Raw genomic sequence first — 25,928 nt, 5'->3', positions numbered from 1 at the left:
ATTATCAACATTCATTACTTCCTAATGTGCAATCTTAACTTTAAAATAAACAGAATCATACGTTTACAAATACAGGCACGTCCAGACACTATACATTTCAAACGCAGTGACAGGTTGGAGGTTGTTGGGTCTCTTCCTGTTTCTGCTTCTGGTGCTGATGCTGAGGCTGATGCTTCCCCACCTCGCTTCTCGCCCTTTTTCCTTCTGTCATGGCGTCTCAGAATTCTCCTGCTTCGAACTGTAGCTGGTGGCCAATCTCAGCAACTGAAAACGATGGGAAAATCAGCGAGGGCGAACAAAGCAGCGCTCCGGCTCAAGAACAGGCGGGGTTTCTCTCTGATAAAAACGAAAAAGACGGTGACGGTATCGTCTTGTACCACTGGACCCAGTCTTTCAGTTCACAGAAGGTAAACACTGTAATTCGATGTGTAATTATAGAGCTGGAATACTTTATAGAGATTTATGTTTTGACACTCTTCATTTAATACACTTAGTTTGCTTTCATTCACGAAAAGAACATGTTACAATTTTTTCCTGAATATTTCCTATAGCGTGCTCTTACAATCTGCAGAATTCGCCTCGTTGCTTTCATTACAATGTGCTGATGCTTCATAGGAGGTCGTGTGAAAGGTTTTTGTTATTGAAGATAATGAAACTGAGCGCTGAGATTTTCTTTGTTTTACCTGAGGAATTTTATTTGTAGGGAAGCAGCAACAATACCCAAACATGCCTCGAAAAATAAAGACATGGAATATTGTAAAGCGCTCCTTCCGTCATCGGAGCACCTGTACACAATCGCATTGTTGCATAATGCAGACAAAGGTTTAGTAATTCTTCAGATGATCGTGTGTGGCATTCGGATGGTCGTGCTAGGGGAAGCAGCATACGGGTAAAACCGTGAGAACAACCCGGCCATGTAAACACTTCCGTACGACTCAGATGATAAAGCAGTAAGACATTGTAATTAGATTTCATCAAGCGACATTAGACCTTCCGGCGCAGGTCGATTCTGAATGTCATTCCACTGTTTCGTATAAAATGTTGACCCCTGCCGTGTCCACATCTGCTCTTTAGGACACGTCTAAAGATTTCTGACTTGCCCTGTGCTTTTTTTTAATACATCAAGAAGTAATCGTCCTTTAAAATGTTTGACCCGCGAGGCGCGGAAGAATTCCGTTCGTACCCCAGCCTGAGCAGAATTGCAGGAAGTAAAACAAGTCTGCGCGTGACATTGTTCATAAATGTTTAAAATTTTCAAATCAAACATCGTTCCTGACCAGTAGCACTGGTGTAAGTTTTCGAGGGATTCTTCTTTCGCTTTCAGTGCAACAGGAAAATATTTCTATTAGGAAACATGGCATTAAATTAAGCAATGTTACCATCTTTATGTGACCGAAAGAGTATAACTGGATCCAATGTCACATTCAGATATTGAATATGATCAGTTTTTCAGGCTTTTGAAGTCATTTTAACTCATTGACTGAATTCTGTCTTATAATGGACCTTGAGCTATCAATTGGCACATCATTTCACCAATATGCAATTCTCCGGCATACACGTTAAAATTTTATTTTTCTGTATTGATGTTTGCCTGGAAATGTGACATGCAAGCCTTGCCTTGAGTTTTTAGTATTTCTGATACACACTGCAGTGAACTATCCATTAACAAGGAGGGTTGTCTTCTTTGCATAAAGGACTTGACACTCTACCAATTGACAGTTTCTTCTATCGCATCCATACCGTTAATCTTCACTATTGTGAAGATTAAAGACCTAGCTGTTTAATATCAGGGGTACCAAACCAATATAAAATCTCTTGCATATCTGTACTTAGGAATCAGAATCTGGTTTATTGGTATCAAATTCATCATTTTGCAGCAATGGTGCTCTGCAAGACATAAAAGTATCTTTTAGTTACAATAAATAAATAAATGTGTGAAAGAGGAATAGTGAGGTAATCTGGTGGTGGAGGGGAAGAAGATGTTCCCAAAATATTGAGTGCAAGTCCTCAAGTCCCTATAGCCCTGCCCAGATGGTAGTAAAAGTAGAGAACATATTGTAGATGGCGAGGGTCCTTAATGATGATGCAATCTTCTTGAAGTACTGGCTTTTGAAGATGCTCTTGTGTAGTGTTGTGTCCATGCTAGAGCAAGTTGAGTCTACAATCCTCTGCAGGCTCTTTTGACCCTGTTCATTGGAGTCTCCATACCATGTGCTGGTGCTCTCTGAACACTGTTCATATAAAGATATGTAACTTAAAATTACTTTGGAATTTGAAGGATAAGGTGATTTCCTTGAGGTAAGATAGATATTTTAACATTTTATCAGTCATATATTTGCTATATTTTCTAATAAAAACTATACATAGCAATTTTCATAAATCATGTGTAAAGATACCTTTTTTTTTACTGAGACCTCAATTTCCATTCTATTTTTCATTTTTTTTGTAATTTATCAGCGCTATAAGCTCATGTTAACCTGGAAGTTTGACATAAGTTGGTGCAAATGTTGTTCTGTGGGAAGGAATCAAGGACAATTACATCACTGGAAAGATTCAATTGCAGAGTTCATCAAGATGCCCTTTCTGACAATTGCTATTTGATTCTATGTCCTTGATAACCCCCCCCCCCACTCCCCTTCTATAGCCTTGGTTATTTTGGCCATATAAAAGTTCTAAGAAAGTTGAAGAATCTCTGCTGAAGTCTCAGAACTCAATGCAAAAGAACACAAAAGAAAATAGGAGCAAGAACAGGCTCCCCAGTCCCACAGACCTCCTCCATATTCATTGCTATTATGGCTGATCTACCCCAGACCTCAATCTCTTCTCTGTGCCAGATCCCAGAAACCTTCAGTCCCCCAATCTTTCAAAAAACAGATCTACCTCCACTGTAAATGTTTCCAATAAGCTGGTCTGGGAATTCCAGAGCTTCACCACTCTCAACCAGAACAGGCACACACAAAAGGAACCTCAGAGAGAAACCTTTGTACATAAAATTACAGCTTCATCACCCATATCCAGGGACCTTAGGGATGACACAATATTGACCCAAAGAGGGGACAAATATGATTGTAGTATCTATGTAGGTATTTCATTGTTTCATGCCATAAATAATGTCATGACAAGGCTTTTAATTAATCATCTCATAATGGCCAGAAAGCCATACCATGGTCATGATTTCAGTTCCATCCTTGGAAAGTGACAATTAGATGATTTTCATTGCATGACTCCTCCAAGAACCATACTATATATGTGGAGCGTGTTTTACTCTGGTAAAATACTTCATCTGTCAACAGAAAGAAGAAAAATAGGAAATTACTTTTCCAGTTTAGCTGTCTTCAGAAATTTGGTATCTTTCAACATCTATCTTCTGATGGAATGCAGGCCATGGTTCTTGTCGATGGGTGTCCTATTGAGTTGTTCAACTGCAAGGTATGTTACTGTTCCAATCCTTTTTTCAAACTTTGTTCCTTCAATATTGCATTGCCTCTTTGACAAACTTCCTGTTGAAGTGAAGTTAATCTCTGGAACTCATGGGAAACTGTTCAGCCTCCTCAGCTCCACATTAGAAGCAAGGCCACTCCAACCACCAACATCAAGCTTCAGTATGCAGATAGGACTCATGTTTGTACATTCTCAGAGGCCAAGTTCCCAGATACCATTGAAGTATATTTGAGAATGGGCTTTACACTAAATGTCTGCAAAACAGTCACTGATCAGCTGTGATCCAATTGCATTATACTGTTCTTTTGTATTGATTAGCTGCTGAATCCAAGTTTTAGCATATTCGTAATCCAAATATGAATACTAGTTTTGAACATCATTGTAGTTAGTGTTTACCTGGAGGGCTCATCAATCTATACGTGTAGCACAATAGAATCCTTTGGTCCGATCATTTCCTCCTTTTCCACGCCTTGGGATCAAGGACAACTTCCTTCCACTCTGTTTTTCTTTTGTGGTGTGGGTTCTGTGATGAGTAACAAGGCTAAAATAGGAAGCACAGACTTGCCACATGTGGGGCAGAAAGTGGCTGATAGGGCAGATATGTAGGTAGGTAGTTTGTGCAGTGGGCCACTTTTTCCACTGCTTGTGCAGGACACTGGTAGGCTCCTGATAAATTATTTTAAAGTTCTGAATATCACACCTGATGGTTGGTATCATGACTTGCATTCCATCATGAGGCAAACATAAGATGTAAATGAACTCCTCTGCACAGATCGAGGGAGTTAATGGCTTTAGTAAGGTTGAAGATGGCCATGTATAGTAGATGGTGCTTATTTCATGCATTTCCTTCAAATTCTGCTCAGTGAAGATCACATTTTTGAGTTTTTAGAGCCACAGAATGCTCATTGTCCTTTAGGGAACAGCTTTGTGAGGAGGCAGGTGAAATCACTTTCCCTGTATTTAATCAGCAGGGAGACCCTGCTGCATTCAGATACTTCCTTTCTTGAAGATAATTTCAATTATGGCAGCTCTGAATTTGTCTGTATGTTTCCTCGCCCCTAAACTGAACAATGTGATAATGGATTTGTGCCTGGAGTATTTTATGTTAAGGTTTTGGATTTCAGCAGAGATAATGACACTTCTGAAGCATTGTTATTCCTAAGTTTGGATGTAGCATTCTCAATTTCCTGTTGGTTAGGTGTAGTAACAAGGGGTAGTAACAAGATGGTCCAATTAGGAATGAAATTTAGTGTGTTCCTGATAAGGGCAGAATAATGGTTGAAGACATCTTTGAAGTGTTTCTGTCAGCAGGCATCAATGGCCTCTGGATTCCTGATGAGTAGACCTCTGTTCTTCTCCCTTAATAGGATAGGACCTCTGGTGTTTGCTCCATAGTTGGTATTACAACACTGAAGAACGTAGACATATCATGGCTATCAGTGCAGAACTTCGTGTAACTCTTTCCATCTATCATCTGTTCATTAGGTCATAGGGTTTCTGTTGGACTGCCTTCCAGTGCCTGTAGAGTGCTTCTTTTCTTATGCATAAAGGTTGAACTTCTAATTCAAGCTTCAAGATTGGTTAATGTCATTTCCAATATTCAAGTATAAAAGAGAATGAAATCATTGTTACTCAAGATCCAATGCAGCACAAAAAGTCAATAGATAAAGAACACAAAAATAAAAAAAAACGCAATAAAAATAAATACATAAGACAGCTTATTTACATAGATTGATTGTATGTTCATGAAGTAATGCTAGGCACAGGTGTGTCTATACTGATGCACCATCAATAACTCTCGGAGACTGGAAGTGAACGATATGCTTTTATTAACAGCAAAAGGGAGCACGACATCTTGAAGACTGAGGGAGGAGTAGTGCCCCAATTGCCTTTATACAGTGGTCTGTGGGAGAAGCCACAGGAGCAGTCAGCAGCAATCAGCAGAGGGGCGTGTCCAGACAGGTATACATAGTTTACCCCATATGCATAAGATGATTCTGACAGGAAATGATGAAGACACTCCAGGACTGCCTTATATTAATGGTTGATTAGTACCTTGACCTCCTCCTGGTTTCATTTGCTAGAGAAATCAAGAGCCTCTTCATTGAAGATTAGTTGGTGATTCATCCAACAGGCAACAGTCAATGACATAGGTAATATGAACATCTTCATAGTCCTTGGCTTAGACAGTGATAATAATTTAAATGGGACTTTGATTCTGGTGTTGCCATTACAATTCCTGCTAACCAGCATGACAAAATAGAATGTTGTTTATGATGAGACCATGCTCCAAGCATTTTGCTTCAAGAGGGACCCTGTTGAAGTTACCAAGGAGAATTAGTTCTCTCACTTTGTTTTGAAGGTTAATGTAGAAGCCTTCCTTGGATTCATCTGTAGCTTCCAAGGTTGCTTTGTGCGCACTGATGATAGGATCATGTTGGTTCCATGTTAGAGTGTGTCAATGGATTATAAAATATTCACTAATTCTGTGGTAGAATCACTGAAATGGCAAACGGTCTCATTCTTGATTGGACTGCTCTCCTGAATTTCCCCTCCAGAATCAGGTATACCCATTGCTTTGTTCTTTGGTCATCTCCTGATTTTGATTTCTCACTCAGTGCAGCAATGGTGATGTTAGTGTTTAAAGCATATGAGCTACTGAACTATGATAGCAGATTAGCAATCAGATATGTCATTTTTGGGGCAGGCCATGCAGGTCTGACCTGCCTCTTGGCAGACAGTAGGTTTGCACAGAACGTGTGGAGAAAGAAGCAAAGGGTCTGTGGGTTAATTCAAAACAGCTGCCTTTTGAACAGAGGACTCTGATCACTGCTGCCTTCCTAGATGCCCAGTAGATCTTGACTTTGGTGCCCAGTCTGAGGTTGTGATTTTCAAATGCCCTTTTCCTCAGTCAGCCAAAGGCTGTGCTTGTGCAATGAATTTCATCTTCACTGAGAAATGCATATAAACAGTGCTAAAGTACATATAAATTTTATAAAACCAGTTGTAGATGAGTGTGCCTCCACAAAATCATTCAGTCTTACCCAACCAGAAGCTCTGAATGAACCATGAGATCTGCAAACTACTGGTGACCAAGAAAGTTACAGGAGGTCCAGGTACAATCTCCAGGAAGCTATCTCATGGACAAAATGGCAATTCTGAGCTGATGCTCAACAATTATGTCAGGGCTTAAATGCTATCGCCACTTATAAAGTCCTCCGCAACCTGGATCAACACACTGAGTTCATGTGGAGGCTTGTGTGCTTCAAGGACTACATCAGGCAATGCCAACTCAGGACCACCCATGTTGGAACAGGTGTGGTCAAGACTTCAACTCTGCATTCAGTACCATCTTCCTGCAAAACTAATCAATAAGCTTCAAGACCTTGTCCTTACTACCTCCTCATGCAATTGGATCCTTGATTTCCTCACTTGCAGTCTCCAATCAGTTTGGATTGCCAACAACTTCTCCTGCACAATCTCTATCAGCACAGGTGCACCACTAGGCTGTATGCTTTGTCCCCTGCTTTACTCGCTTTACACTTTCAACTGTGTACTTTAGCACAGTTCCAATGCCACATTCAAATTTGCTGAAGACACCACTATCATATTCTGAATCAAAGGTAGTGATGAATCGGCATATAAGAGAGAGATTGAAAATCTGGCTGAGTGGTGCCACAACAATAACCTCTCTCTCAATGTCAGCAAGACTAAGGAGTTGATTATTGACTTCAGGAGGAGAAAACCAGAGGTCATGAGTCAGTCCTCATTGGAAGATCAGAGGTGGAGAGGGTAAGCAACTTTAAATTCCTCAGTATCATTTCAAAGGACTTGTCCTGGGCCCAGCATGTAATTGCAATTACAAAGAAAGAACAGCAGCACTTTTGCTTCCTAAGGATTTCGTGAAGATTTGGCATGACATTTAAACTTTGACAAATTTCTATAGATTTGTGTGGACAGTATATTGACTGGCTCCATCACAGACTGGTATGGAAGCACAAGTGCCCTTGAATGAAAAATCCTACAGAAACTAGTGGAATATGGCCCAGTCCTTCACTGTTAAACTGCTCCCAATCACTGAGCACATCTACACAGAGTGTTGTCACAGGAAAGCAGCATCCATTATCAGAGACCCCGACCATCCTGGTCATGCTCTCTTTTTGCTGTTGCCATCACTAAAAAGATACAGGTGCCTCAAGACACACACCACCAGGTTCAGGAACAGTTATTACACCTCAACAATCAAGCACTTGAACCAAATGGAATAACTTCACTCAACTTAACTTGCCCCCTCACTGAAATGTTCCCACAATCACTTTCAAAGACTCTTTATTTGAGGTTCTTGCTTACTTATTGTTTTTTTTTTTGTTTTTTAGTATTTGCAGTTTGTTGTCTTTTGGACACTAGTTGAACATCTAAGTTGGTATGATTTTTCATTGATTCTATTGTGGTTATTATTCTATTATGGATTTATTGTGTATGCCCACAAGAAAATGAATCTCAGGATTGTATATGATGACATATATGTGTTTAGATAATAAATTGGATTTGAACCTTGAAGGGCCTGCCAAAATATTGGAAGTGGTCCATGTTTTCCAGGCTCTTATGCTAAGTCTTTATTGTTGGAGATAATTTGGTGGATCAACTTTGTCTTGTGGATATTAAGTGTTATAGGTCCTTTCTCTCGTGTGTTGTAGTGAAGGCATTGACAATAGTTTGGGACACGGCCTATCAGCATGCATAAATACAAGTGTTACCAGGTTTCAGATAACCTTTTAAAGTATATTGATTCTAAGTTAAACAGTTTCACATTAGTTTTGAGGATTTGCTTCTAGAAAGATTGTTGGAGGTGAGATACAGTCACTCTTGGCTCTTTGCCAAAGCCATCAGGAAGGATAAAAGGTGCGGAGAAAGAAGCAAAGGGCCTGTGTCATGGTTAATTTAGAGCAACTGCATGAAAGAGGACTCTCTGAACTAGGGGCTATTTCCAGAAACACACAGAGAGATGGATATCAAGTGCTGTTGGCAGATCAACAACTCCATGAAAGACTCCTTTTGGTCTGCCTGTAACATGTTGGTCTACTGGCAAATTACGATATCCATAGAGGAATGCTGCAGACTGGCACCTCCCAGGTTGCAGGAGTTTGTGCTGAGGGACGCACTAATGCTTGGTGCAGTCATTGCAAGGGTTCAGTGGGGGAGGACCTCAGCATAAGATTTTTCCACTACTGGACATGGAGGGGCTTCTTTGAATGAGGAAGCCCCTCAAATATTGCAGTAATGTACCAGCTCCGGAGGCCACATAAGCGGCAACAGTCCTATTAGTTTTAAGGATTGTAATAAAGCACCAGTTAATGCATTGACCGTGGATGGAAGAATGAAAAGAGATTGCATGGTTTATTCTTAGAAATCTTTTATTATGAATAAAGTTTATTTTGTTAAAAAGTGATGAGACAAAAAAGATTGAGAAAAGAGTGGGGCAATAACTCCCCCTTGTTTAACACTAGTCTTCATTTTAAGTGGTTGAGTTTTAGGTCATTGATTAATATCATAGCTTTTATGCATCATGTTTCATATAAATGAACTAGATAATATTTTGGGAAGAAACTGGGATTGAAAAAACTTAGGACCTAAGTTCTTTTTCATGGTCTCGTAATATTTAGAGAGTGAAAGGTGATGCTCATGGAAACCAGCCTGAGGTTGTTGGTGCAAGTGTGGAGTGATGGATATTCTGTCAGTTGAATAATTTTCATTTAAGGGAATAAGATGGACTGAATCCCTGATAGGATATTTTTATTGTTTTAATCATTTTTGTGATCTGACCGTTGTATCAAGGCCAGCGATATGTTTCCAAGAATGGATGGTGTGCAGTTGGGAGAGTAATCAGCAAATGTTGGTGTTCCTATGTACCTGTTCTCTTTGTAGTAGAGATTATTAGCTTGGATTAGCCTAGGTGAGTAATTACAGTGCATTTTAGATGATACATACTTCATCCACAATGTGCCAGTCATGAAATGAATGAAAGTTTAAGACAATGGATTGGCTACAAGTTAAGTTGGGAGATTTGTCCTGAGTGCTGTTGTGCTTCTTAAGTTGTTGTTGCTTCACTCATCAGGCAAGTATTCCATCATGCTTATGACTTGTACTAGATCAGGGGTTCCCAATCTTTTTTATTCCATGGAGCAATACCATTAAGCAAGGGGACCATGGACCCCAGGATGGAAACCTCCACATGAGATGGTGAAAATGCTTTAAGTTGTCAGGAGGTGAGTCAATCGCCACAGCGTACCCAGCCTTTAATCTGCTCTTATAGAATTAGCATTGGTGTGCCTGCTTTGGTTGAGTTTCAGGCCAATAGTGATTTTCTTGTAAGCAGTTTGTATAACTTATTTTTAATTTCTGTTTCTCGTGAGAATGCTGCTAATATGACATTAGGTGCAACTAAGTTTTTCACTACACCTGAGCATACAGGTATTTCTGCATATAACAATAAACTCTATTTTGACTGACTTTTTGACTTTACTGGATATTAATGGTGAGGCACTCAACAATGGTTTTCCATTGATTGTCATGATAGGTGATTTGACTCATATTAGAGATGGTTATTGCCTGGCTCTTCTATGGTGTGAACGTTACTCACCACTTATTGTCACACACCTGACTTTAACTAGTTTCTGTGCTTTCAGACTTGGGTGTATCATTTGCTAAGGAGTTGACAATCAATATGAACATAGTTTGATCATCAGCAAACACCTCACTTTTAATCTTATGATATAGGGAACAACATATGAATAAAGCAGTTGAAGGAAGTTGGATCTGAAACTCTCTCTGTGGAACTCCTGTGGTGAAAGCACTGTTGATGGCAACATTCTTCATCTTGCAGATGATTTGGGTAATAATTAGCAGAACTGGTTATGTTCTGCATTTTGTGGACTCTGCTATTGCAAGTAAACACCAGTGCTGTACTTGTGCTGAAAGGAAGATGAAGCTTGCTCTCGAGCATGGGTTTTCAGTATTACAAGTGGCATGTTGTTCACTCCCATAGTCATTGCTGTTACAGAGCTCTCATCTGTTTCTCAAAATCATGAAATGAACCAAATTGGCTGGAGACTGGGTTTCTGAGAAAGTGGGCTCCTCAGGAGGAAGCCAAGATGGATCATCTATTTGGTACTTCTGAACATGGTTGTGAATGCTTGAGCACACAGGCTGTCATCACTGGGGTTGCCACCATTGGCGTTCAAAGGTCAAAGTACATTTAATATCAAAGAATGCATAAATTATACCACTTTGAGATCTGTTTGCTTACAGGCAGCCACAAGGCAAGAAACCCAAAAGAACTAAATTTTTAAAAATACAGAGCAACACCCAATGTGTGGAGAAAGTAAAAAAAAAACACAAATCTTGCAAACGGTAAAAGTGAGCAACAATATTCCAAACCAATATGAGTCCTTAGATCCAAATTCTGGAGCAGCCCAGAGAAGGCCCAAAGCCTTGGTATCAGCTATCACGTCAGCAGGCACAGAGCACAGTAACCGCAGCAGTCTTCATAGACTCAGTGCTATGGAGAGAGGGATGTACATCACAGGAGAGCGAGCGACGTCTTTCCAGTCTAACTGGGCTAACATTTAAATTGTCTGAACAATATATTGTACTTTGCACCAGGACCTGGACCCAGGATGGTGAAACATACTGGGCCTAGACCATGCCACCCCAGCAACTCGTTTCGGGCCCAGATTTCACCCCCAGCCCAAAGCCACTCCAGATTTCTCCAAATCAGCTTCGCACCTAGGGCGATCCAACCTTGCACCCGGGCCAGTTGTATGGACATTGGAATACAACTGGCTCGACTTCTCCCCTCCAAATGGCTCACTCCATCTGCATTGATTCTGGAATGTACCAGCGCGTTGATCCCTCGAATTTGTTTTGCCTTCATTCCCCTCTTCATTGTTTGAGATGATAATTTACCATAACTCACTTCAGAAAAGGTATTATTGGTAATGTTTTTTGTCAAATTTCTTGCCTGTTGAACTATCAGTGAGCTGTCACATGCATTCGGTAACGCCATCTTAAACAAGAAGTTGCTTTAGGGGATATTCTTGGACCTTCCTCCTCCAATTGCACATATTCTAGGCTGTCTGCAGAAGTACCAGGTTAATGGGTCAAATAACCTTAATTGCATGATTCTTGAGATAAAAAACTGAACTCAACCTTATGCAACTGATCTGCTTACTCTGAAAATGCCTAACAAATATCATATTACTTTTGGAGGTCAGTTTAAAATTTACAAGTCAGCAGTTAGTTTATGCAAGATCTGATAATGCAATAGACTTTGCTGAGAGCTTTATTAATCTTTCTGCCTCGTGACCCACTCTATGGACAGTCCCCAGGGTACATCAGGGTTCTAGTTCCTGAAAATCCTTCATAACGCGAACCGTACAAAAGCAGCAGACAGTTTGTGAGAAGGGGTTGTGCAAACAGCTGTGACAGGAGAGTGAAAAGGTCAGCTGCCAGCCAGCCTCAGTGACTCAGTGAGTGAGTCATTCTGCTCAGCACTCCCAGCTCTACTTGGCTGAGCCAAGCGCAAGATTGGCTGGATCAGCGGTGAGAGAAGGCACCCATAAATGCCCCAATTCCATCTGGCAGGTGAAGCATACAGTCCCACCAGCAGCTGGCAACTCCATCTCAAAAACTCTTTTGTGTGTACCAGATATCCATGATTCATAAGTCTGTAACTTGGGGAAGACCCATAGAGTTATTATTTTTTGGTTTTAGGAACTGGAATTGGTTTATTATTATCCCATGTACTGAGCTACACTGAAAAGCTTACCTTGCATAGTGTCCATAAGGCCATAAGATACAGGAGTATTCAGCCCATTGAGTCTGCTCCAGCATTTGATCATAGCAGATTTATTTTCTTTCTCAATCTCTCTTGCCTTCTCCCTGTAATCATTGACAGCCTTACTAATCAAGAACCTATCAACCTCTGCTTAAAATATACCCAATTACTTGGCCTCCAGCCACCTGTAGCAATGAATTCCACAAATTCACTATGTCTAAAGAAATTCTTCCATTATTCAAAGTTAAAAGTACATTTACTATTAAAGTATGTATACATTATACAACCTTGAGATTCACTTCCTCACAGGCAGCCAAAAAACCAAGAATTCCAAAAGAACCTATTAAAAGAAGATCACCAGGCAGAACCGGCCCTCACCACCTCATCTCCAGTCTCGACATCCTAACTTTTTTGATCTGGCCCTGTGCTTAAATCGTCCAAATATCAGGTTATCCCTTGCTCTGGGGTGTGAACCCTGCTGCCCCAAGATTCAGCCTGTACCCAAACTTTCCAATTTGGCTTGGCGCTAAAATTGATTGGACATCGGAACTTCCCTCGCTCTTGGGGATACCACGACTCTGTGTTGACCTCACCCCCCCATGACCATGCCTTACCTGTGCCTTCATTTGCTTTGCCACCATTTGCTCACCTCTCCATTGTTAGCATTGTTCATAATTAATAAAGTGTTATTAATAAGATATATAGTAGTTTCCTTTGTTTTGTTTTTGCCACCAATAAGTTGTGGTTGGGCATCACCAATGCCATCTTATTCATACAGACCATGACATGTTGTACCGAGGTAGTAAAAGGTAAAACAATAACAGAATGTTGTATTATCTCTTTGATGTTCCTCTCAGTTCTTTACCCCAATGAATGCCTATGTTTTTGTGATACAGAAATGAGACAGAGCATTAAGACTACACTTACATTAATTGTTTGAGGTTTTGAATCAATGTAATTTTTGAAATTGCAGCATCAGAATAAAATCGTTCTTATGTAGCATCTTTCACATTCCAAAAACATCCTAAAGTGCTTGTTAGCTGGTGAAATATTTTTGGAATGTACAGCTGAATCTTAATTCCAAAGAAAGAAAGCATTGGGAGCACGCAAGATTTCAAATGAAAAATACATTTTTACAGTCCTATTTCTTGTTTAAGTAGAATTGCGTGAAGGGCATGTGATCACTCAGTTTGGAAGAAGAAAATCAGTGTCACAAGGCTGCCTACCATTATTTCAAAAGTCATTCTATTTATGGCCACTGGTCCTGTGAAAACTTTTAATTGACAGTGGGCAGTGAGGTCCCAATCTCTGAGTGAGTGCACTTCAACTCTAAGAGGCGTATCCCTGAGTCACAAACTATTCAGTACCACACACTTCTCAGAATCATTTATCCCTCCTCTCATAGTCAGCATAACTTTGCTCATCATCTGTTCTACTCTGAACATCATCCAAAGTCATGAATGTGTGGCCACAATTGTGGGCTGCCCCCAGCACATCCTTGAGAACTCTAGTTGTTCACTGTATGTCTCAAAGGTAAATTTAATGTCAGAGGAATGTATACAACATACATCCTGAAATGCTTTTTCTTCGCAACAATCCATGAAAACAGAAGAGTGACTCAAAGAATGAATGACAGTTAAATGTCAGAACCCCAAAGACCCCCCCCCCCCACAGCTCCCCTCCCTCCCACATGTAAGCGGCAGCGAGCAACAATCCCCCCTCCCTCCAGCAGCATAAAAAGCATCGGCACCCACCACTGAGCAAGCGTGAGCAAAGCAACAGCAAAGACACAAACTTGCAGTCACCCCAAAGACTTCACATTTCACCCGGTATTTGACATATAGCAGGCTCTCTCTCTCTCTCCCTAATAAGGGAGAATGAGGTGTCTCCATCTTCACAGGGAGTCGGGAGACATAACAACAACTCACTGGTTCACGATGTTAAAGGTCCATTACGTCGACTTTTTTCCGAGCTCTGTGCCCAAAGATTTGGGTACACAGCCTTAGATATTCTGACTCTGACACACGAGTCTCCTGCCATGACATTGACCTTCAATCTGCCCGTCTCCAGAGCCCTGAGATCCTAGGCCTCCAAAGTCAAGCTGGACGCTTAGGCTGAGCCCTTGGCGTGCTGAACAACAACGGCCGGTTATGAAACCCTGAGAGCGGGACCCATTCCCACAAAGAACCATAGTCAGTGTGTAACTGCAGGTCAGGGTCTTCAAAAGAACCCTGAAAGGGAAAAATAAAGATATTAAAGATGGAACTAGAGCTGTTTCTGAAGATGCAAGCAAAGGAGTCACCGTTTAGTGCCAATTTACTCCACTTCGCCTCCAACTTTAATATACATGTGATAAATTAAACTGAAACTGAATCTGAATCAGAGTATTATCTCCAACTATTCCCATTCCATAGCCTTTATATCCCATTGTTCACCAAATTCCCTCAATAAACTATCACCCAATTGACCATCTCGATCTTATCCCCAGGGAAACTCCATCTTCAGTCTAGCAGCGATATTCCCTTTATCCTATCCATTCCCTCCCCTCTTTCTGCAACTTCGGATTAACTTGTTTCCTTGTTCCCAGTTCTGATAAAACATTAACAGTTTCTTTTTTTCACTGATGCTGCTTTACCTCTCAAGTATTTTGAGCTTTTCTCTATTTCAGACTTCAAGGACCTACATTATTATTATGATCATGATTATTATTATTTTCATCATCACAACTCCCCTATAAAGGATATAACGTGTAGAAAAAACAAAATGCATGCCCAAACTTTAGAAAAATATTGTCTGCTCCACTAAGATGTGATCATATGGAGAATTTCAACCAATTTGAACTTGCTTTTCATGGCACAGGAGTGAATCCACAATCAATCCAATGGTAATAACAAATAACAACAAGACAGACAGACGTACTTAATTGATCCCGCGGGAAATTGGGTTTCGTTACAGTCGCACCAACCAAGAATAGTGAAGAAATATAGCAATATAAAACCATAAATAATAATAAGTTAATCATGCCAAGTGGAAATAAGTCCAGAACCAGCCTATTGGCTCAGGGTGTCTGACACTCCGAGGGAGGAGTTGTAAAGTTTGATGGCCACAGGCAAGAATGACTTCCTATGACGCTCAGTGTTACAACTCGGTGGAATGAGTCTCTGGCTGAATGTTCTCCCGTGCCTAACCAGTACATTATGGAGTGGATGGGAGTCATTGTCCAAGATGGCATACAACTTGGACAGCATCCTCTTTTCAGACTCCACAGTCAGAGAGTCCAGTTCCACCCCAACAACATCACTGGCCTTACGAATGAGTTTGTTGATTCTGTTGGTGTTTGCTACCCTCAGCCTGCTGCCTCAGCGCACAACAGCAAACATGATAGCACTGGCCACCACAGCCTCATAAAGCATCCTCAGCATCATCCGGCAGATGTTAAAGGACCTCAGTCTCCTCAGGAAATAGAGACGGCTCTGACCCTTCTTGTAGAAAGCCTCAGTGTTCTTTGACCAGTCCAGTTTATTGTCAACTCGTATCCCCAGGTATTTGTAATCCTCCACCATGTCCACACATACAAAATATGTGAGTTGTCATGTTGGCAAAAACATTATATGATCGTTCCAGTCTTCCACTTGAAATGAGTTTTGTCTGACTCTGTTACTGGACTGGATGTCATGTGACACGAGGCATTTACACGTGAATAGTTTTCTGAATACCTGAAGTGGGCAAAGTGATCTTTAATGGGATTGCTGAAGATACAACCTGACTGCTATGTTTCCTTACCTGGAGCAAGGAGACAGAATGGCCATGGTATAAATGATCCAGTAAATTTATTATGCCAAAATATATTGGGAGGATGTAGTAATAATCTGATTGCATTAATACACTGGTTAATTTTAGTAACAATCTCATTATTTGCAAAGCACAGTGAAACAGCTAATCTCTACTTGTGCTTTACGTTCACAAATTTACTATTTTTCTCAAAAATAAAGCCCACTGTGGCAATAATGACCTTCCAATGATACATTGGAAGCCATGCAAATTAATGTATTCAACCTATCCAAGATGTTTCTAGGAGAAATTAGCCCTGTATAATATTTGCACAACATATTATTTATCACAGCATGAAATTTGTATCAAAATCAGAATGCATTTCCAATACAAGTCATTTTTATTCGAACCAATGCCACGGAAAGGACTCAGGAACTGAAGCTGCACCAATAGCGGCACTGTGGTTAAGAAGAATCACTGAAACCACTAGAAGAAACAATGACAGGTTTTTGGAAAGTCTCTAAAATCTTCAGTAAATACGTGCTATCAAATCTAAATTTCCTTCCCTTTCGTCACCATTAGTTCAGTATTGATTTTCATTTGTTTCCTGTAATTAACAAGCCATCTGAAAACTATCTCTTTGTTTCAGGTTCGTTTACTGATTGCAGAGAAAGGCGTGCTGTGTGATGAACGCGACGTCAGTTTACCATTAACTGAACATAAAGAACCATGGTTTATGCGGCTGAATTTAGGTGAAGAAGTGCCGGTGGTAATCCATGGGGACAATATCATTAGTGATTACAACCAAATTATTGATTATCTGGAGAAGACCTTTGTGGGAGGTAAGAGCATTTAAAAGGTAGAACACAAAATATTATTTTTATGTTACTAATAATAAATGTAATAAATACAGTTTGGAGAAGGAGAGAGAAGGGATACAGTAATGAAATATCCTTACCATTAGCTGATGGCCTAGTGGAGAGCCGACAGCCAAGTGTTCTTTGTTGGTGAGTCTACCCTTAGCTTTCCCTGTCAGAACATTCTACCACAGAGTTTTCAAAATTACAGCAGTCAACTAACGTCCTGCTCTGCCGCATGGTTAATATATGTAAGAAATCATCCTCCTGCATTTGTAAAGCACTTATACTGTATATTTAGAGGTATTTAAAATTATGAGGGGAATAGATAGAGTTGACATGGCTATGCTTTTTCCATTGAGAGTAGGGGAGATTCAAACAAGAGGACATGAGTTGAGATTTAGGGGGCAAAAGTTTAAGGGTAACATGAGGGGGAATTTCTTTACTCAGAGAGTGGTAGCTGTGTGGAATGAGCTTCCAGTAGAAGTGGTAGAGGCAGGTTCGACATTGTCATTTAAAGCAAAATTGGATAGGTATATGGACAGGAAAGGAATGGAGGGTTATGGGCTGAGTGCAGGTCAGTGGGATTTGGTGAGATCAAGCGTTTGGCACGGACTAGAAGGGCCGAGATGGCCTGTTTCCATCCTGTAATTGTTATATGGTTATATATACATTTGCAGGAAATTAGGGAGTTCGCCTTTTGCTGGTAGTTTTTAATAAATATTGTCAGTCATGTATGAATAATTGGCCAATGATATTGTAAGTTACATTTTAATTCATATTTGACAAAATCTACGGGAATCTTTGAACACAAATTATTAATAAACATTGATTCCATTTTCCCTGAAAAAAAATAGGGATGATATGAAGAGAGAATAGTATTGTGATCAACTTGATCAAATGTACATAAAGTGTTTCCTTCAAAAGTGCTTGTTTCCAGAAAGCAGGTGAGGAGGAGTGTATTATTCTGTACAAGTAATTTGTGTGCCTCCATCTGCTATTATCTAAAATGAATACTTATGCTGCCTGACCTGCTGAGTTCCTCCATCATTTTGTGTGTGTTGCTCTGGATATCCAGCATCTGCAGAATCTCTTGTGTTTACAAATTGTATCTACAGTAACTCCTTTACTCAATGTGACTGACCTCCACACTTGGACTCAGTCTGGAGTAGAGTAGTGGACTAGGTCTGAAATCAACACTTCCATGGTACAAGATACAGGCACTGACTGATATCAGAAATGCATTGACTCATGTACAACTCACTGGTGATTGTCTACTATGTCAAGGCTAAATATGGGGATATTGCAGGCCGATGCCTCCCTTATGACTAAAAAAATACAAAATTCTTTTCAAAAGGCCCCAGCAAACCATTCTTTGTTTCCCTTAATATCAAAGGATACACCTAGGTAGGTGGGTGACACCCAAGGATTTATCCAACTTTATGCGTTTGAATACCTCCAACACCTCGTCCTTTGTAATGCTGATGTACTACTCCAGCAGCTCTTCCTTAAACCTACTAGCTTCTATATCCTTTTCCAAAGTAAATAGAGAAGTATTCATTTTAGACTTCAACTATTTCAATAGTTCTTCATGTAGTTTACCACACAGATTCGTAAAGGGGCCTGTACTTTCACGCAACACCCACAAAATGCTGAAGGAACTCAGCAGGCTATTTTTTGCTCTTAATATACTTAAATAATAAATTAGGGGTTACCTAGTTTATCTACCATCTAGATCTCTTCTTTACTTAACTTCTTATACTCCTTAAGGGCTTGCTTGATTCCAGCTGCCTCTTTATTCCTGACCTGACCCTTAATATCTCTCATCAACAAATGTTTGCAAATCTTGCTGGCCCTAAATTCTTCCTATTGCACTTTAGAAAACCTCACACTTGCCAGACATACCTTCGCCTGCAAGTAATCTTTCTCAGTCATCTCTTGCGAATTCCTGTCTGATACCATCAAAATTATTCTTTCCCCAATTTAAGACTTCAACTTGAGGACCAGTGATTTTTTTCATTACTGACCTAAAACTAATGGAATTGTGATCACAGTTCCCAGAGTATTCTCCTATTGACACATACCGCTTGTCCAGCCTTATTTCCTCAGAGGAGGTCGAATGTTGTCCCTTCTCTAATTGTGCCATTTACATAATTGCTTCAGAAAAATTTCCTGGACAAACATAACAAATTCTGCTCTCCCTAATCCTTTAGCACTATGGCAGTGTCAGTCAATATTAGGGAAGTTAGAATCACTTACTATCAAAACTCTATTATTCCCATACTTACCTGTAATTTCCCTAGAAATTTGCTTCTCTAATTCCTGGTGACTATTGGAGGGGTTTTATTATAATCCTGATCAACTTTTTCTTATTCTGAAGTTTTCCCATATGACCTTACTGAATGTTCCCCAGGGATATCCTTTCTATGTTCTGCCATGATGGTCTTCTTCTCTCACCCTCAACTCTGACAAACTGGAAGAACTGATACCTTGGAAAATGGTGCTCCCAGTCTTGCCCATCCCTCCACTATATTTCAGTAATAGCTATAATATCACAATCCTCTGCATGAATCCATTGCTCTGAGTTCATTTATTTGACTTGTGAGTCAATGTAGGCGAATGCAGAGCAGAGCCTGGATTACAGTAAATATAGCTTAGCCTGTCAAACATCCCACACTCCCAGTTCTGCCCCTGCCTATTACACTTGCTTCATCTAACTTCATTATTTGCTTCAACTTTCACATCTATCAGAGTACTACTTTGGGTCCCAAATTCTCCCTTTCAACCAATCATATTAAAATCATAAATTATAATGTATCAATTTCTAATCGGCAACCAATAAGAGTCCCATCAAACCGAAAGCATGGGAATTTGTTCCCTCAGTTTATTGACAAAAAATCTATAAGGGCAGATTTAGCAGTGGATTAGTTTAAAAGCCAAAGCTGAATTTGATTCAGCCCACCAACAACACTTTATTCGCATTCCCTAACCCTTACCTCCAATCCTGCAACACACACAAAAGGCAGGAGGAACTCAGCAGACCAGGCAGTATCCATGGAAAACAAGTACAGTCAACATTTTGGGCTGACACCCTTCGGCAGGACTGGAGAAAGAAAGATAAGGAGTAGGTCACTCCTCATCTTTTTATCACCAGTCCTGCTGGAGGGTCTCGGCCCAAAACGTTGACTGTACTTGTGTCTATATTCCTGCCTGGCTTGCTGAGTTCCTCCAGCATTTTGTGTGTGTTGCTTGGATTTCCAGTATCTGCAGATTTTCTCTTGTTTGCCTCCAATCCTCCAAACCAGTTCATCCAGACACCTCGGGTCCCTCCCTTTCTTGATGCTGTGAAACAGCTTAAACTGGAGGCTTGAATACCATGGCAATCCAGAAAGTCTTAATGAGACAGTAAACAGCAACTAGAACTCAGGCCGTGGATTCTGGATTCTGCCTTTGTGTTGCTGTGATGACTTTTGATATTAATCTACTGCAGAGTTAAACAACTTCTCAAAACTCATCCAAGACAGAAGCTTTCTTCAGGGTATATAATGAGATCTTACTTGTGAAACTACAGAAAGTTAAGTAAAATACGTATTAAATTCAATACAGAATTGTTGCATGCTGGAATACACTAACACTGCCAATCATTCTCGCAACTGGTGTTAACCAGTATTGTATACACATATACAATACTCCATAACTATGCCATGTAAACAAGAATAAATATGTGATGCAACAATATCTCAATAATAATAAACAATAAACATAATACTTCCTTTAAAATATATCTACTAATTGTTTAGCAATATTAACAGAAACTTAAGGCTCACAGGGCAAATAAAGAAAGGATGGAAATGGATGTCTTTACACTGTGTGATTTAAATTGAATCCAAATTAATCTGCACTGTAAATTATATCAAAAAAAAGCTTACATACAGGAAGTGATGTTCTTACAAAATAAACTGCACCTCTAGAAGCCAGAGCATTCCCCTATCTGGCATCCAGAGGATGTCAAGCTGAACTACTAAAACTAAAAGTCAAATGATCATTTAATTAATTCTTTGACAAAGGAAGGATAGTTTCGGAGACGGGTTTTGAAAGCAGTCTTACTACACTGTCTTTAACTATTCTCATCTAAAAATACCAGCCTTGATGACATACTTACTCGTGGTCATGTCTAATGAACAGAGAGGTTACATGGTTCTCACCCAGAATGACGATTTGGTAAGTTAGCTCTGAAGTGAATCATAACTTCTTTATCCATCCTCTAGTTAGCTTGGAGTCCTCTTATGGCATGATCAGACAGGTTGAAATCAGTAGGAAATTAGTTAAGTTGGTGTTTCTGGGTTGATTGCTTGATATGCTGGATCCTATTATGTACATAAACATAGAATCTCTTTGTTTTATTAAATGTATAACAGAGCACTACCTTGCTGTTGGTAAAAAAAACTTGGTATCATTTAGTTCTGTGCCCATTTCTTTGGTTATCATCATTCCATCTCAACTGCTAGAGCAGCAGCACTGAGTTCAAGCCTTCTTATGCTAAGATTTGGTTTGGGAGCAAACCTTGCTTTGCTCAGGATGAAACCAACTCCACTATATCCAGCAGTGTTTGTGACCTTCAGGTATGCAACAGCAGCATAGCTTTAGTGACACATTACAGAAGATGCAGGCCTCTTTCTTTTGAACTGCAGATAGTGAAACCGTTGTGCCAGTTCTTAGAATCTTCAAATATTAAAGATCCTGAAGGGAAGAGCAACACTGCTACACTGCTCTTGTTTCTTTTTAGAGAGTGGGACATCCCATCCACAAGTCTCTGAGGTCAACTCTCTTAACAGGAAGTGTGTCTGAAAGCTGACAGGAGCAGCAAACCCAGGAGGGTCAAGTAGGCTGTTGATAATCAATAGCACACCATGACTTGCAAAGGGTCTTTTGCTATCAGTGACATGGGAAGTAAGGGTGGCAGTAACAAGGTCCCATCCAAGGCTCGGACTGTGCTGCATAGGAAGGAGGACCTGTCCAAAGTCAAGGTTCTGTAGACATTTGGCCAGATATTCATACTGGAAACATTGCATGAACTCAGCACTGTTGGATTCAATCTTATGTAGTCTGAGATTAGACTGTGGTTGACTTTGCTGCTTTCAACATACTCACTGTTTTTCTGCACTAGACCATGATTTAAGACCATCATCAACATAGAATTGCCTTTCTATGTACATCCATACATCATTCCACATACCTTTTCTCCCTCAATAGCTGTCCTCATAAGACCATGGATTGCCACATCTAGGGAGGGCAATTACTGAATTCATATCTCATGATCCGGATGGCAGTCAGGAAACCACAAAAAGTAGTCTCAAACAATGAAGCTGTGGAATATTTGTTCACTGTTCTCCGTCACTACAACGGACTCAGTTCTGAAGTGTATGAGGACCCAAAGCAGTCTGAACCTTGCAAAAGCACTTTGTTCTGTGATACACATTTGAACAGCACACTTCATATTCGTGCTGTTTTCTGGGAGTGGTAAGCACCTAAGTTTTCCTTGTTGGGATCTGGTAGAGGCTCTAGCTCAGCATGATTGCTAATGCAGAGTCTCTCCATGAAATCTGCACAGTGATCTTTCATTTCTGGTTTACTTCTCAATAGGCAACTGAGGGACATGAGTCAATTGAGGGCCTGCTCTCTGTTGTTTGGTAGGAGTTGTGGTGGAGAGCAGAAAGGAAGGGGAGCTGCCCAACTGTTTGACTCATCTTTGTTAAACTCTTTGTTTGTGATTTGAAGGAAGACTTCACCTTTGATGGAAGGTCTAGCTTATAAGTGAAAGAAGACCAGCTTGCCAGAATCTGGTTGAGCAGAGGTAAGTACGTCAGGGAGTTTGGTTTGCTTGCCTACAATCTTCTCTTTCATATAGATTCTTTTTTTTTTGTCTTTTATTTTTAATTGAAGTTCATCAAATAAACATTTCCATAAGAGGTATTTCAGATATTGTACATATATATCATATAGTTATATATGCTACAAATCTCCACATAATATTTATCTGAGGTATACACTTAGAGAAAAAAGAGGAAAGAAAGAACAAGCAAACGGAGAAAATTATGTACAAGTAGGGAGTTACCTTATTTTTTTACAATATATTCATTGATTTATGAGAATAAACTCAGGCCTATGAGGTGTTATGTAGTTAAACCACTTTTCCCAGTATGAATCAAATTGTTCCAACTTATGATTAACAGATGCTGTTATCTTCTCCATTTTGTAAATGTCTATTGTAATTTCCATCCACGCATTTAAGATTGGGCTCTCCTGTGATAACCATTTCCTAGTAACAGTCTTTTTACCAGCCACCAGCAGTATATTCATTAACTATTTATCTCTTCAACCATTCTTGAGGTATATATCCAAAATATATGCTCTTACTTTCTAAGGGTATTTCACATTTAAAGATGTCTTGTAGGGCATTGTGTATCCCTCTCCAATAGTCTTTGATAAAGGGGCAATCCCAGAAAATATGATAATGTTTTGCATTTTGATTTCTACGATTTCTCCAGCAAACAGGGAGGTTACTATCATAATGGAATTTTGGAGAGGGTGTAATAAAACATCTTATTTCATATAGATTCTAAGTCTGAAATGACTTGGGCACCCATTCTCCATGACATTAATCTTCAATGTGCAGACAGAGGCCTGATGAGCACTATAGAGACAGACTTCACCAACTATGACCAAACTCAGGCATAAGGTGCATTGTGCCAACCATTGTGCTGCTCACATACCTTATGTGCACAAATGGTGCCTCTGCCAAGAAAAAGGAGAATCTCAGCAGAAGAATCAAGTGGGCGCACCTTGTCACCTGTGTCCTTAAGATTGTGAATGATCGCATGCAGTTTCAGGAGGTGGAATTTCATCTTTGTTGTTGGGAATACAGTTGCAATCTATGAGGGTTGGCAAGGGTAAGCAGTCCTCCCCTCCTATTGACTCTGCAACAAACCCACTGGATCTTCTTTCAGTAACAGAACTTTGAATACGGAATATGTCAAAGATTGTTAATTTTGCCAAGATCATATTGATCTGATCATCTAATACCATATGCTTATGCTTTTATTTTTTTGCCCAGGACATTCCTTTTGGGTAGATGTTGCCTTGACATAGTTTAGAGCAGGATTCGGATTGGAAGCATGAGGAAGTAGCTACATCTGATGGATGCTCAGCTGACTCCCCCCATGCTCTGCTGTGAGCCTGCTGGAGTCTGTAATAACCAAGGTGCTGGTGCTGAATGAAGCGCTGGTCGCTGTTGCACTCAGTGCAGTGTAGGACAGCTTTACAGTCTTTTAATTGGTGTATTGTTGAAGCACATCATTTCAACCACATTGAATGCTCTTTTAGAAAGCCTCTTCATTCTGTAAACAATTTTTCCCTGGATTTTCTGCTTTTCCTCAAGGGAAAAGCATAAGTCCATAAGTTCCTTATGGACGGGCATTGTCCATCAGGGCTCATGAGAGAGTCTTCTACTTCAGTCTTGTTGAAGGGGCTCTGGCTTTCCATGCTTTTGCTGAAGACCTCTCTTTGAATGAACTCTTTTCATATTTCCGCATGGGGGTACATGAATCTCCCAAAAATGAAAATGGTGGATTGTTGGTACGATGCTTCATTTTATGTTATTCAGTTAGTCACTGTTCTAGTATATTGTTTGGTAGTTTCTCCACTATGTATTCCTATTTATTCCTCTGTATTTATTCCTATGTATTCGCTATTTATTCCTCTCGTTGTATCCAAGAAACTCAGTCCTAGTAGTAACCTCCATTTTTTTGTGGCTTGCAGTTCTGACAACTGATCTGGAACCTCCAGTGGCCTCTGTAGTTCTTGGTGTGAGGGCATAGGACAATAAGCAGGTCAATCAAAGGGAGATTCTTCAGTTCTTCTGTAGAGCCACGGCATTTGCAAACCATTAGCTGAATTATTAATTTGAACTGATCTAATCCTTTTTTGCACGTGGCAGCAGCTCCCCAATAAGACACTTACAGAGAAGATCTAGCTCTTTGCTAGCTTTGAGACTTAGTCCTTCCACATCATTGTGAAAGCTTGACTTCCAGGACAGGTAACTGGCAGGTTGGATAACTGTCTGCCTGATTGTCAAATACTTTCAGTCCTGCTGTGACTAGGCCTTGATGAGCCAAATCTAATGCACCTCTGGCTCCTGAATGGGAGCAATGGGGAGACTGGTTTCCCAAATATATGTCCTGGGATGGATGGGTGTACAGTCTGTCCATATCTGTGCAGATGGGATTGGCATCAATAACAGCTCTTGACTGAGATTGTTGCTTTGGTGGAAAAGTGGGGGGGGGGGAGGGTGTTGTGTGTCTTTGCTGCTGTGGACCTTGACTGCCAATACCTGGACCATGTGAAAGGAATGTTGGGAGCATGGTGTGGACAACTTCTGCTTGCAGAGCTGCAGCACTCTTTTTCTCTAGCCAAAATGTGTTGGACATATTCTTTAGAAAGATGCATTGGCCGTCATCAAGGCAAAGCATGACTGATTCTGATTATTGTCTCACCAGTGTCTAACGTCAACTGTCATATACTTTGCTTCTGCTGCAGCAACCTCAGCTACAAAGGAATAATACTTTCTTCTAAATATATCTACTCAATGTTTACCAATATTAACCAAAACTTAAGACTCACAGATATTGCTATTTCAAGGGAAATGATGAGAGTAAGGAGGTGGATGTCTTCCACCAAGCGATTCAAATCAGATGCAAATTAACCTGCACAGGAAATGATATTAAAAAACCGCTTATGTACAGGAAGTGATGTCAATACAGATGAACTGCGCTTCTTGAGATTGGACAAATTAACAAGCTGAAAACAATTTAAATTGTAACAAATATTTCAGAAGTGTAGATATAACTAAGGAGATAAAATTCAATTCTTTTAAGTAAGCAATACACTTGCTCAAAAAACTCAAACTAATAGAATTTTTATAAAAAAAGATAAATACAATTAAGTTAGTTAATTGCTCAAACCTT

General features: G+C 40.1%; 1 protein-coding gene across 4 annotated transcripts in view; it reads left to right on the top strand.

The window, feature by feature from the left end:
• Window positions 1-209: 209 nt before the first annotated feature.
• The window catches only part of gdap1l1 (ganglioside induced differentiation associated protein 1-like 1), an 81,851-nt gene continuing 56,132 nt past the window's right edge, over window positions 210-25,928 (top strand). For 2 of the 4 annotated variants that reach the window (XM_059978754.1, XM_059978751.1), the window contains exon 1: window positions 16,770-16,890. In XM_059978754.1, coding sequence (XP_059834737.1) covers window positions 16,785-16,890 — 106 coding nt within the window. In that variant the 5' untranslated portion in view covers window positions 16,770-16,784. Of the gene's footprint in view, window positions 408-16,697; window positions 16,891-25,928 lie in introns of those variants that run through there. The other 2 variants (XM_059978750.1, XM_059978753.1) reach the window with 2 other exon arrangements.

This window comes from Hypanus sabinus, chromosome 9 (assembly GCF_030144855.1).
Source record: "Hypanus sabinus isolate sHypSab1 chromosome 9, sHypSab1.hap1, whole genome shotgun sequence".
Lineage (NCBI taxonomy): Eukaryota > Metazoa > Chordata > Chondrichthyes > Myliobatiformes > Dasyatidae > Hypanus > Hypanus sabinus.
The sequence above is the reverse complement of the archived record's forward strand: the minus strand, read 5'-3'. Positions and strand labels throughout refer to the sequence as shown.